The 14,725-nt window shown below is 32.7% G+C and overlaps 1 protein-coding gene across 1 annotated transcript in view; it reads left to right on the top strand.

Moving 5' to 3' along the window:
• Window positions 1-14,725, top strand: part of LOC123541730 (SPRY domain-containing protein 3-like) — a 54,448-nt gene that overhangs the window by 25,236 nt on the left and 14,487 nt on the right. The window contains exon 7 of the mRNA XM_045327299.2: window positions 7,734-7,773. Coding sequence (XP_045183234.2) covers window positions 7,734-7,773 — 40 coding nt within the window. The remainder of the gene's footprint in view (window positions 1-7,733; window positions 7,774-14,725) is intronic.

Raw genomic sequence — 14,725 nt, 5'->3', positions numbered from 1 at the left:
ACAATTTTCAACTTCAGACAGTATTCCAATCGCATATAAATCACAGAGATTTACCCAGTAAACACTGTGTATCAGGTACTGAAAAGAATGTAACCTGCTAAATTTCTATTACGAACTTGTGAACAGTACCATTAACTGTTAAAAGTGGTATTTACTAAGATAATACTGACCAAGTCGCGAAGAGTGCAGATCTTGATCAAACTGCACGGATGTGCTGGCTGATCATGATCTGCCCTTGTCGTAAAGGCAGAATCAGTTGTGTTTAGCATGATAAGGGTTAATAATAAAAAATATATATTCATCTGTATACTGTCATTTAACTTTTCAGTGTCTTCCTTTTTGTGCCCCCATGAGTGGTGGGGGTATATAGATTTAATCTTGTCCGTGCGTCCGCCCGTCTGTCCGTGCCCGCGAAATGATGGTTAAGAGACTTCATAGCGGTACTTTCTCTTTGATGTCATTCATTCCGTTCTGTTTATGTGACTTTTTTCTTTTTATGTGACTGATAGAACAATATAGAGAACAATGGGAGTTTCACATAAATACCGTTTCGTTAGAACGTCCGTCCGTCCGAAGTTCGTGACGCGCCTAACTCGAAAAGTATTTGATATAAATTGATGAAACCTTGAGTCTTTATCATGATATGAACTTGCCCACCTCCTATTTTTCGTCTGGCTACGCCCCCTGTTTTCAGAGTTATGGCCCCTGAAATAGTCAAAAATTCACATTCTTACATTGTGATAGGACTAGCCCAAAATGTATTTGATATAGATTTATGAAACCTTGCATGAGTCTTAATCATGATATGAACTTGCACACCTCCTATTTTTCATCTGGCTCCGTTCCCTATTGCCAGAGTAATGGCCCCTGAAATAATCAAAAATGCACATTTTTACCTTGTGAAACGCATAGCTTAAAAAGTATGTGATATAGATTCATGAGACCTTGCATGAGTCTTAATCATGATATGAACTTGCATACCTACTATTTTTCAATTGGGTCCGCCCCCCAATGTTTAGAGTAATGGCCCCTGAAATAGTCAAAAATGTACATTTTCACCTTGTGACGCACCTAGCTCAAAAAGTATTTGATATAAATGGTTTATTATGATATAAACTTGCCCTCCTTTAATATTTTGGCTGTCTCCACCCCCTATTTAAGTTATGGCCCCTGAAATAGTAAATAAATGCACTTTTTTACCTAATTATATGTCTAGCTATTAGATGTAAATTCAGGAAACCTTTCTCTTTATAATGGTATATGGTATTTCTCTTTATCGTGATGTGACCTTGCGCACTCGGTATTCGTCGTGAGAAAAATGTACAAGTAGGGGGGTGGGGGTGGGGGTCACACTCTGTTTCCTACAGACACATTCTAGTTCCATTATGCGTTGGAAGCTATTTTATTTTCAGATTTGTGATTATCATATCGGCAATTATTTCCGGAATTTCATTCACTTGCCCCATTATCAACTAATAATTTATTTATTTGTTGCTTGTCAACGTGAATGATACGTAAGGGAAATCTTACGAAATAGAACATGTTCTTATCTGTAAGTCAAGAGTTTGGATGTACGAAATCAAGGAATAATATCGTACAACATGATAATATTTAGCGTTACATCTTACATTTAATTTACAACTAAATCATTCCGTCTGTTGAGGCTTTTGCGAAAATACTGAGCCAGGATTGCACAATTTTGTGCAAGGCAAACATTCTTCACTTTAAACGTATTAAAAAGTTAAGTGTTTCGAATAAATTTTACTTTATATGCGGAGTCTTTGACTTGTCTTCTGTATTGGAATGGTGATCGAAAGTATTGTTTGGGCAGACGTTGAAATTGAATATGAAACAAATGTTGAAACATGACATACGCTACTTCAAGACGACAAAATTGCTTCCACTTAAATCACTGTCGCATGCTCTTTATGCCATACAACGTCTCCATAACACATATAAATCAAAAAAAGAACAACATAAGTGATGGCATTATCTTTTTTGTCAGATTCCAATCTTCATAGGATATGATGCTTTCCCTTTGAAAATAAGTAATGACAAATATTGGTCAGCTGTCTCGTCTATATCTTTAATCTTTCTTATATCCTGATATACGTTTTGGTCTTGATAATTCAGTAACAAAATTAGTTTATATATAGTTCAGTATTAAATGTAACTAAAACAAACATAACAATTTTTATCAATGAAGTTTAAGATAACAGAAAAAAACAACATGTGACAGAGGTTATTTATCATATATTCATATAATAATATCAGTTATTTTTCAATTCACGTGCTTGTTGTGTCCGTTTTTATAGACGTTTTGTATTCAATAATACCCGTGAAGAGTCTTTTACTCAAACATTTACTTATATACTATCAATCATTTAGCAACATATATAATCATACATTTGCTACATTTTCTTGGCAGTTTTAAAAACAAGTATGATTAAATACATATAAATTTATTGTCGTCTGTTATTTCTAGTCGCACGAGTGCTTTCTAAATTTCATCATGGGTTTCCAGTTGCCTAGCATATAAGGCTCTCTTATTTAAGGGTAAGTATGTAAACCCTATACAATTTTGATCAATAATTCTTTTAAGTTAAGACGACCTTCATACAAATTAATCTTAGACCGCTGACAAAAATAGATTTTAATATATCTGCGAATGTTTATATCCCGTCTTTTTCGTATATTTTACAAATAACACCTGCCGTTGAATAATATTCAATTGTAAAATAAAATGATTTAGTTTAGGAACTTGTGAGAGTGTGCTCTACTTCTGTAATTAACATTTTAATGAGCCTTTGTATTTATATAGATATCAACATCACAGAAATAACTTTCACATAGTAACCAAATAATTTGGAAGAAGTAAAACGTAATACTCTGATACAAGACTGCGTTGCTAAACAACGCAAATGCGCTCATTTTTGGAATATACAGCACTTGATTTCTCTTAACTAACATAACAGCATAATACAAGTATGGAAATTCACATGCATTTGGAACTGTTGTTGAACAAAATCAAAGTGAAATCATGATCATGTTTGATTTTCTTTCGATGCAACGGAGCTAATGTACCATGTTTGCAGCTATTGTTGCGGTGCTAAGGGAATAAATGGATAAAGGAAAGAAAAAACAATATTGTGGTGCTATCAATTCCTATTGACTTCGTAAACCTTTTTCTTTTCAACTATCATTTCAAGCAAAACATCATTGTTCTAGTCCTTGTTTACTTTGAAATCCATCATATTTCCGGTGCATGTGACATTCACTTTTGCCAAGGGAGTTAATTCTAATATCGCGGTTCGGCATCCGACTTGATACAGCGCTTCCTGTGAAAATGTATAGGATCCCTAAATTTTCAAAATAAATTTCGTGAGTAAGACATTAACATATACTGCAATGTAAAATTAACACGTTGGATGTTAACTCCGTCAAATAGATGGACAACACACAATTCATTACCAACTTAACTGTCAAATGTTCGACGAGGGCATTTAAAAATAATTGACCTAGTTTACAAAAGTAGGGTGTGAAACGTAATCAGCTTCCAAAGTAGGTCAGATTTGTTTACTGTGAGAGTGCTGCACAGTGTTGTTCTCGCAAAAAAATCAAATACCGCGAGCAGATGTAACGCGAAAATAGCAGCAAATGGTGTATGTGTTACGCCAAAGCGACCTGGTGAAACATATAAATGTGATATCCGTCATATATCAAAATGCCATTTTTTATATTTCAAATTCACGAATTACATTCACCTAAATATCACTTGTAAATTCAATGTAAGTAAACTCTACAATAAGCTTTCATTATTGGAAGCAATCTTTTGATAGCGTTGTTGATTGCGTAGGTTGTACGGTATTATGGTAGAATGTACCGCAAAATATGTTAACATATACTAAATATGAATATTTCTACCTTACATTTGATCACATGTCTATTACAGTGATATTTAAATTGATATGCATTTCACAAGTTTTGAAATATAAATATTTTCCAGTTGTTGTTTTTGTGTGTGTGTATTCTGTGTTTTATTATCTTGTAGAATAAACGATATGTATTATGATTTTATCGTTTACACAATATAACATTGCCGATCATAACTACATGTATATTTTTCACTTGTTCAAAGATTGCTTAAGGTATACATTTGAACAATGCTTCTTTCAGTAAATATTCAAAACAAAAACTAATTGAATTCTGAAAAGCTGAGATTACATCGGATTGCGCAGCGTTTTTCAACATATGTTATACAAATCTGCTCAGATTATATAACTTGGTCACTGATACAACTTTCTGTAAAAACAATGTATGCAAGTGGTCTGTTCGTGTTTGGATTTTGTAGTAAGAATATAGATGTAGAAATCAAACAGTAGACTATGTAGAAAATGACACTTGTTTGTCACGGCAAAATGAACAATGAAAGACAAATATCAAGAGGAACATTTTTTGACTTGCTTTTGCTTTTAGAAAGCCAATGTACCACCCATATACAAGCGAGCTTTGCAAGCGCAGTTTTCATAATTTAATGTTTCAAATTTCGATGGTTAGTGTTTAGTTGTCGTATGGTCTGAAATTGATTTGTTTCGATATAAGTTATATCGTACGGAAGAGCATTAGTGCCAGGTGTATGTTATTTATTAAGTCGAAATTTCAAGTTACTTATCTCGACATTTCGAGTTACTAAGTCGAAATTTCGAGTTAGTAACTCGAAATTTCAAGTTATTAAGCCGAAATTTTGAGATAAGTAACTCGAAATTTTAAGTTAGTAACTCGAAATTTCGAGTTACGTATCTTGAAATTTCGAGTTACTAAGTTGAAATTTCGAGTTACTGACTAAAATAGTTTACGTTGATGAATAGGTCCTGGCCAAGATTAGGTACCTGGTGTATCCATTGGGTAGCCCTACAGGGTTTGCTCATTGAAAACATCACTATTTAAACCATGTTTATTTATTGATTGATTTTGTTGGGTTTAACGTCGCAGCGACACAATTATAGGTCCTATGGCGACTTCCCAGCTTTTATGTTGGAGGAAGACCTCAGATGCCTAAACCATGTTTAAGTTTGGAAGGTTTTCGACCTAGTTTGAGCCCATATGTCAATGAAATATAGACATACCCTAAATGAAAGTGTAGTTATGAGTCTGACCAAGATTGGATACCTGGACAGATCTAAATTTTGAGGAGAGGTCATAGAAGGAGACCGGGAAGTATTAAAACTTAGAGTATTTCACTAATTTGACCATATCTGGATGGTTTTTGACCTAGTTCGAGCCCCAACCACATGAATATACTATACATGTAAATAGGGGGTATATATCCTGGATAGGCCTACAGTTTGAAATCTAGAGTAGCTATAGAGGCTATGGTAGGTCATACATTGTTGTATGGTAGTATAGGTTCAAGTCCCTACATGTTCGGTACAATATGTGGATGTGTAGATAAATGATTCCACTCGAAGAGTCAAAAGTCGTCCATTACATTTTTGGCCTTTGACAGACGGACTGACGTTCAAATTTTGTGGATAAAAGGGCAAGATAGTAACTCGAAATTTCGAGTTACTAACTCGAAATTTCGAGTTACGTAAGTCGAAAATTCGAGTTACTAAAAAAACGCACCTGGCACTAATGCTCTTCCGTAATATCGTGGGTTTGCTTTCTATAGTCTGTTTTATACGTTTTTAATAAGATTCTTTTTTTTCATGTTTAAAATCCAAATTATATCTGTTCAAATAATAAAATATGTAAATAAATATTTAATTCAGGGAAACTCATTTTATAAAATGCTTTAGCCTATTTAATTAAAAAAGCAGACTCGGTTTGATTGTGTCGTTCATATAACAAAATGTGCAACCCCTCTCACATAAAATACCCACGCAGTTGAAATATAATATGTATTTTGTATTCTGGAAAATGTAAATTAAGGACAGCACTCCCACTGGAATAGCCACATTTAAACAACGCAGTGGCCCGTACAGCACTCTAAATGTAAATTTTGCTTGAGCGGCTAAGATCAAGTACACATTAATGTGTAATAATCTCGTTGTTTTAGTGTGACTATTCTTGTTGGACTATTGTTGTTGATTATAATCTCACAGAATAAGGCATACAGATTAAATATTTAATGCGTAGGTTATGTGCTGTAATACATTTGCAGTATTACAGATGGTATTTTAAGACAGTACCTGTAAAATATTTTTCAAATAAACATGTTGCGTTATTCAATTAAGTTTCACTGAATTAAATAGTTCATTACATATGAAACTTATCCGAGGAAACTTAAACATATTTCAAATATTAGGTGTCCGTAAACTTGAAAACGATTTCCTGTAACTGTATAATACACAAATCTAGCATGAAAGTCAAACTCATGCAAAACAAATCAATTCCAAAACATACGATAGCAATCAATACACCTTCTAAATCTGAAACGTCGTGCTTGCAGACCACTTGTATATTGGTGATATATAGAGCAGATAAAAAAACAAAACAAAGTAACCGATAATAAGCCGAGGATATTCATGTTTCAACATTTGATAATTGCGTATTTCTAATGACGCTGTAATAACATAATAACATCATAATATTTCAGGCAGAACTATTCATAGTCTTTATTTGTTAACATAGTTTGCGGTATTGTTCCAACGTGACAAAGAGTGTCGAAGTCAACAACGCTATACACAGATTGCCTCTTTGTGATAATGCAAGCTTCTTGTAGTGATTTACACTCATGGAAGTTACAAACTGTCATTTGGGTAAATGGAATTCTTGATAACAAATTTGGAATTTGAAAAATATGTAAAATAACAATTTCTAATATGATGGATATCACATACGTTTCACCAGGTATCTCAGTCGTAACACATACACTAATTTAATGGCTGTTATAAATATCATTCAAATATCTAACAAGGAATAAAATATGGCCATGATTTGCATTTTCAAAACAACAGCTACAAAGACATGTAGATTTTCATTTTGCTAGGTAAATAGAAATCAGGCATTGTTTTTTTCCAAACGTAGTCATTTTAAGAATATCAAGTTTTAATTTCTTCAAAATTTTTTGGTTGCTAGGTGAAGTTTATTGCAGAGATTTTGCAATTTATATCAATACAAAGGTTCATGAAAATGCTATTTACAGAAGTTGAACACACTTTCGCAGATTATTAAACGAAATTATTGCATTTGGCAGCTGCATTGTATTCAGCTATTTGTGAAATAAAGGGGGAAAACAGTATTTTAACATTCACGGAATCATTAAAATTGTATTATTTTTGTAAGCGATTTTATATTCACTTGTAAGAAGTGTAAGCTATAGAAATTTCATGGAAACGGAATATAAAGACGTCTATGAAAACAGGCACAACATGCCTCAAACATGAAATCACTTATACTATTATTTTAATAGAATGGATAGCCTACATATATTATTTACTTTTATCTCAAACTATAGTGATAATTATCATATTTGCCATTGTTACATTAAATACGGAACTATATGTATACTTATTTTTTTACAGAATTATCAAGATTATTCCAAAATGTATATCAAGATATAAGGATATTGATGAGAATTTTGAACAATATTTGTCATCATTTACTCTTAAAGGGAAAACGTTATATTCTATGAAGATAAAAACTGAAAAAAATATTTAAATTGAAAAATTGTTTGCCTTTGATAAGGAATATAGATATATGTCCACAACTGATTAAACTTTATATTTTAGGTTAGGGTATGACGTTGTGTTTACAAGGAACGGAAGAAAGGTAAGAAATTGTTATGATGTGGAGAATGTAAGCAGTTTATCTCATTCAGGTTATTATTTATTAACGCTATAAAGCAGTTAACCAATCTGTATCGAAATTTGATTAATAAACCTGTAGTTCCCAATATTCTAACGTCATTGTTTCATGTAATATTCTTTGTGCACTCAGGTGTGTTCAGTTATTGTCTTCTTTACAACATGTTGCAGAACATTAAGACATTCTTCCTTCTGACATAAACATAAGTTAACAAAAAGCAAGAACTAGAACTATTTTGATGTCATACAAGGTCAAAAGTTAAACATGTAAAATAGAAATATCACAGATGATGCTTAGATCAATAATGACCCGAACAATCACTTAAATAAGTAATAGTAACTATCAGTTATGGTGATTCTGAACTCTGTACCATAGTTATGTAAACGATGAACAAAGCGAAGGCATTGACTACTTGATAAATTAAATCATTGTTTGAAGTTTTTACATAAAGGAAATTATATCACAAGTGCATTGCTCAAAATATGCATCTGAACGAAAAACAGATTTTATGTAAGAGGAAATCGCGGTTAGAGACATTCCGCAAAAATTGTCTTTTAAAGTATTATCAGAAAAGAGAACTAAAGATTTTTAAATTGTATGCAGTCAAAATTATCTAAATTATTTCTGTCTTTTGATAATTGCAATAAATGTTATCCTTACAATCATCATTTTAACCTCCGATTTAAGATATGCCCAGTGCCATTAACACTATCTATCATAGACATGTTCCTTGCTACTTGTACTTATCTTAACAATGTTAAGTTTCTTTCAAAATAACTTTATATTTATGACACTTTGAGTAGGCATCAACATTATACTGAAGCTGAATTAATGTTACAGCATTTTCATATATTCCTTCAGTAATATTCTAAATACGATACCAAATACATCTTAAAGGTCAAAAATGTTTCTTTTTCTGATCATTTATTCGCTATAACTTTGTTTAATCAAGCTTTCAAGAGTGAGTTCGAGCGTACGAGGTTAGAAGAAATCAAATTTCTTTAATGTACATTACTGTCTTTGGTAAATATAAATGCATAGCATAATAGCTAGGATATAAGCAACCAGCTGATAAACTGAAAAATTCAATTATATCAAATATATTACCTTATGTTATGTTATTGATTAACAAACAAAATCAATGAAACGGCTTTTCAATATTTCGAATATTTTCTTCTACTGAACATATATGTAAGAATCTTTGATTGGTTGTAAAGAAAACAAAACAAAACAAACAACCCACTCCCCCCCCCCCCCCCTTACAAAAAAACAACAAAAAATAAACAACATTCATTTTTCTTTCGTGTGTCACCTTTTTCGATGGTTAAATTATAATTGCGAGTTCAGTGACCGACATTTTCATTCGTAAAGTATATTCACATGACTTTGTGTTGTCCTCCTTATAAACATGTATTACCTATATGAATGTATTAGTAACGGTTTTGTATGTATGTATGTATGTAAATGATTTAACACATTCGAAATTTTAAAAGAAAGAAAGAAAAAAAATGAAAAGGATGCATATAGAAATTTCTCGGACAGTTAACAAACTTTTGCTAAAAGAAGACCAATAGATATAAAGACACTATCTTTATGGAAGTAGAAAGAATATCAAATGTAATGCTAATTCTAGTTTATCGACCGTGAACCTTGGTCCAAGTAATTATTTGAAATTGGTGTGACATATCAGTGTGCGTAATTTGTAGTATTTAATTTTGAATTTGTTATTCGGCTTAATTGTACACACAGTGTAAGATAAATGTATTTTAGGGTAATGACACTGTAAACTGATCATACGCGAAATAACTCATTTTACACGTACAGTACATATCTCAGTAATGTTCCACTGTATAGGGTATGTCACGTATTCACAATAAGCAGATGTTAAATACAAGCTTTAAAATATCTTATGTCATATCTTCTTTACTTTCGAAATATTAAAATACTGTCTAGCAGAAAAAGCCCACATGCAAAGACGACTTTAAAAACAGCTAATGAGACAAACAATTTGTTTGAAAGTCACATTAACATTTTGGAAGATATTTTTAAGATATTTGTCATATTTCTATATAATATATTTTACAGCATACATATTTGTTAAGGAAGCTTCTTAAATTGTTCACTATGATAAAAATGAATTTGATGTTTATCACTTATAAGCCTGTCACATTAACTAATAAACAATTAAGGTAAAGCGAGAACAATTCTCTAACACGGCATCGCGAAATTAAATTCGACACCGATGAAACACAAAATAATGACTGTGCTAAATCAGTGTGTACATACCACGTGGTTTGTGACGTCATTTTCGGGTATTACGGCAAGAAAATTAATAAACAAATCCGTCGATTCAGAACTTAAAAACACTGTAAGTACTTCATTTTCTCACCGATTTGAATAATGCTTTTACGAGGCTCAAGTGGGCTATGAACGTAAGGCAATGATTTTCTGAAATTTTAAGCAGTTTTTGCAAAGGTCCGTTCCAACCCTGAAATGTTGCAAAATCTTGGAGGGTAATACGGCAAGAAAATCCTGTGTTTTACAAAAAAATGTAGGATTGATTTGCTTTACATTGTTGTGCCTATCACCGCTGTTTATTTCGGTCCCAAGAAGACCAGCGAACGACTTTACTGGAAATAAAATGGTAGGTTTCTCATTGAAAAGATATGTCTTGGGAAAATGCTAAAACGGCAAGAATGATATGACGGCAAGCAGATTCATTTATACACATTTTGTCCCCTAACAGCAGTTGAGACTTGGTTCTCTAAAACTACTTACTTCCGTCAGCAGGTAAGTAAAAAGGGCTACCTACTTAGTGCATGGTATGCTAAAGTAGATGGAACCGTTTATAAACAGTGAAGCCTTGTTTCATTTTTGAAATGTTGACAAAACATTTTCTTTATGCCTGAGATTTATTAGAAAGAATAATTCAGGGGTCTGTTTTCAAAATTATTGTTGCCTTTTCATGCACCTTCCGCTATAGGAAGGATGGGGGCTTTGCTGTACAAACAGTTGTACTATGTCAGCGACATAGGACTTTCATAGTCGTCTCGGGATTACTTTTTAAAGTCTGTTTAACACAACTTGAAAATACTTATTACTTATATTGTTGGCAAGTTAAGTGATTGTACAGGCATAGTCTTACATTCCATTTTACGTCCATGGACATGATTCTGAAACGATATTTTGAACGATTGTAATATTGTTCATAAAAGATACTTATTGTTTGTAAAAAATAATTTTATACTATGACAACATACTTATAGGGGTCTGAAGAATGCATGTATTACTGTACAATTTTGATAATAGATAATGCAAAATCTTAAGAATATTCACATTTATAATGTTACGTTTATCAAGCAGGATAAACCTTCTTTTCTTTTCATACTTTTACTTATATGCTCCTTTTCTAGGGCATAAAGTTTTACGACTTTATGGTTTTATCTTTATATGATTGGATATATGATTCTTAATTAAGTTTCATGATAAGCCGAAGTTATCTTCAGTAATGATTCTGCGATCCTTTCCATAACTTGAATCATAACTTGGTTAACAACAGTTTCATTGCATGACTTGTATTTGGAAGATATTACACCGACCCTTGATTCCGTCTGTGACAACTATGTTTTATTTACCAACAGGAGCAGATCAATATCGTACTTAAATGTGCTCTTTGTTTTATCATTAATGCTTTATTCAAAGCAATAGTTCTTTGTCTCACCTTCGGTGTGGTTTTTTATGAGATACAAAGATGTTTTACTCAAAATCGAATTTATCACATTCGTTGTTTTACGCGATGAAAGTGTCCAATTTTAGAAAATATTCTAACACATTACTGTAATATACGTTTTTTATATTGCTTTTATTTTTAAAGGTGCATCTGCATTTTACACTCTAGTATGACATACAGGAAATACTGTATACATATGCATAGTTTTGTTATTTACAATTATATGTTTTACATTGTTTAAACTGCGATTAATGGACGATACGGCAGATGCAAAGACGAAATGGAAAAGCTTTGCTCTTACAATAATATATCATATACGTTCATCATAGTTTCCCCATCGTCAGTAAATTTTTTTGTTTAAATAAAAGATAATTTTTAAATACAAATTTATCACAAAAGGATGCTGCACAGTCTTCATTTATGAGTTTCAATGTGCGTGATATATCGTTGCGTATATGGAAACTACAAATCTGGCTTGGTGGCCTTTTGTTGATTTTGCATTTGTTGTATTGCCATTGCTTTGTTGGGTCTGATAAAATGAATATTTCCAATTTTACATTTTTACATTTGACGTTCATTTCGTATGAACAGCAAAAGGAAAGGCGCGAAAGTTACATCATCGCTGCTTAGCGATAACCTACTGCTGTTTTTACGACGTCCGCATATAGTCAGGAAGAACGTTCCTTAGACGGCATCGCAGTTGTTCCGTCTGGTGAACAGAATGGCCGGGAAGTTGATTTTAATGCTCAGTGCTACAAATCATATGTAATTCATAATATTATATAGTTTGCAAATGGAAAGGAAATATTCTGTAATTATAAGAAATTAAACTTGCCGATCCTATCCTATTGCCGATCCTATCCTATTGCCGATCCTATTAAACTGCCGATTCTATTCTGTCGTTCATTTCGCATAAACACCGAAAAAATCATTTCATTTCTTAATTAAATTTTACTGTTATGTTTTACAATTCAAAATGTTTAATCAATTTTTAAAAGTGTTTAATTATCTGCTTATACTATCATAATTTAATGTGTTATTTTTTATTATAAAAAACCTTATTGAAAACTTCTGTATGTATCAATGATGTAACAAACTTTACATTTGAACTCGCTTGTTGGTTTCTGTGTCTGAACTCTGACGTCTTAGATCGTTTCCCAAGTTTAAGTTTAATCTTTGTTCGCGTCATTACTCTTAAAAAGTTAAAATACGTCGTCCGAGTATTCCTCTTCAACATCAAGTTTTTCCTTATCAATGTTTGTAGATCTATCACCTTAATCTCGAAATCTTAAAGACTTATCCTATATGAAGTTTCGATACATTATCAGGTATTGATCAGAAGCCCAACTTCCACTAATGATTGATAAGGAAACATATAATGTGGACATTTAGGATATATTTTTCAATTTTTAATAATTTTTGTTCACTTTTTGGCAATTTAGTTGTTAGCATTCGCGGATGCAACAGTATAGGTACATAGGGACTCATCTTTAAGATACCTCTTGGGATTATAAATAAAGTAAAAATTAGGAAACTTCTCCTGAAAGCCCGAAATTATTAGATAACAAGTAATGAAACAGAAAAAAATAGATCTACTAAACGATATTTAAGAAGCATTGAAAAAAAACGTTCTTTCATATCACATCATACCGAAATACATCTTAAAAGCTAAAGAAATCTGTTAACAGGTATTTTTCAAGAGGAAATGAGTCTCAAACACAATAATCTGCGAGACTGTTCGTAAAGGAACAATAAATGTATACATGAATCTGCTTGCCGTCATATCATTCTTGCCGTATTAGCATTTTCCGAAGACACATTTTTTTCAAAGATACCTAACATTTCATTTTAAATAAAGTCGTTCGCGAGTCTTCTTGGAACCAAAATGACCAGCGGTGAAAGGCACAACAATGTAAAGGAAAGCAATCCTGCATTATTTTGTAAAACACAGGATTTTCTTGCCGTAATACCCTCCAAGAATTTGCAGCATTTCAGGGTTGGAACGGACCTTTGCAAAAACTGCTTAGAATTTCAGAAAATCGTTGCCTTACGTTTTTAGCCCACTATTTTTGCTTGAGCCTCGTAAAAGAATTATTCAAATCGGTGCAAAAATGAAATACTTACGGTGTTTTTAAGTTCTGAATCGACGGATTTGTTTATTAATTTTCTTGCCGTAATACCCGAAAATGACGTCACAAACCACGTGGTATGTACACACTGTAAATAGCACAAAACACACAGTCGCAATTCCGTTTTCACATATCATAAACCAATACTCTACGCAACCCTAGTGAATGAAACAAAAATATGACAAGATAGAATCTGATGTAATGCAACGTAATGCAAAATCTGTAAAAAGATCCTTTGAAAGCAAAGAATGCAACCAAGAAGAATAATAGCAGACTCAGTCTGATTGAATCTGTTCATGAGAGGTAATGAAATATGCAACAACTCTCACGCCCCCAAGCATCGGCTTTAGCGGAACTCAGTTAAATATTATGTGGAATGGAGTCCATGATCCCGAAGGAACAGAAAAAATAACAAATAACACTGAATCCACGTACGGGGAGACTTTTTACAGCCGTCTTATGTTCTCGTTTTAGAAAGAGACTATAATCTTCCGAAATATTTCCTAAATGTGCACCTTTACTTTCTCTGGGGACCAAACGACGCCGCTCTTCATGGAATAACACGCCTCAACACGTGTATCATTGAAGGTTCCATGTTCACCGCCGTTTGAATACATCTGCAGATGTCTCTAAATTGTAAATTGTAATTTGTACTTTTAGCATGTGTAAATGTTGAGTTCTGCTCAACCCGGGGCTAGAGGGCGTGGACGGTAGCATGCATTTCCACAACCGTCCATGAACAGGCTTAATCAAACCGAGCCTGCAACATTTTCGTCTTTGTCGTGTTGAGCGACCTATGAAGTTTCCACATTTTGCTATTTTATTATGGTAAACATTAATGCCAAGTTTTTTCATAATCTCTTTATGGATTGAAGACTTACATCCCGGAAATGAATTTATCGGACACATACACGGACAGACGGATGAACAGTGCAATTTTTATATGTCCATCTTGGGAACTAAATAAACTTATAAAACACCATTCGCGTCAAATTCTGACTAATTGGCTAGACACACATTGATGATCTTAGAAAGAGACTATAATCTTCCGAAATAT

The sequence above is a fragment of the Mercenaria mercenaria genome, chromosome 19 (genome assembly GCF_021730395.1).
Source record: "Mercenaria mercenaria strain notata chromosome 19, MADL_Memer_1, whole genome shotgun sequence".
Lineage (NCBI taxonomy): Eukaryota > Metazoa > Mollusca > Bivalvia > Venerida > Veneridae > Mercenaria > Mercenaria mercenaria.
The sequence above is the reverse complement of the archived record's forward strand: the minus strand, read 5'-3'. Positions and strand labels throughout refer to the sequence as shown.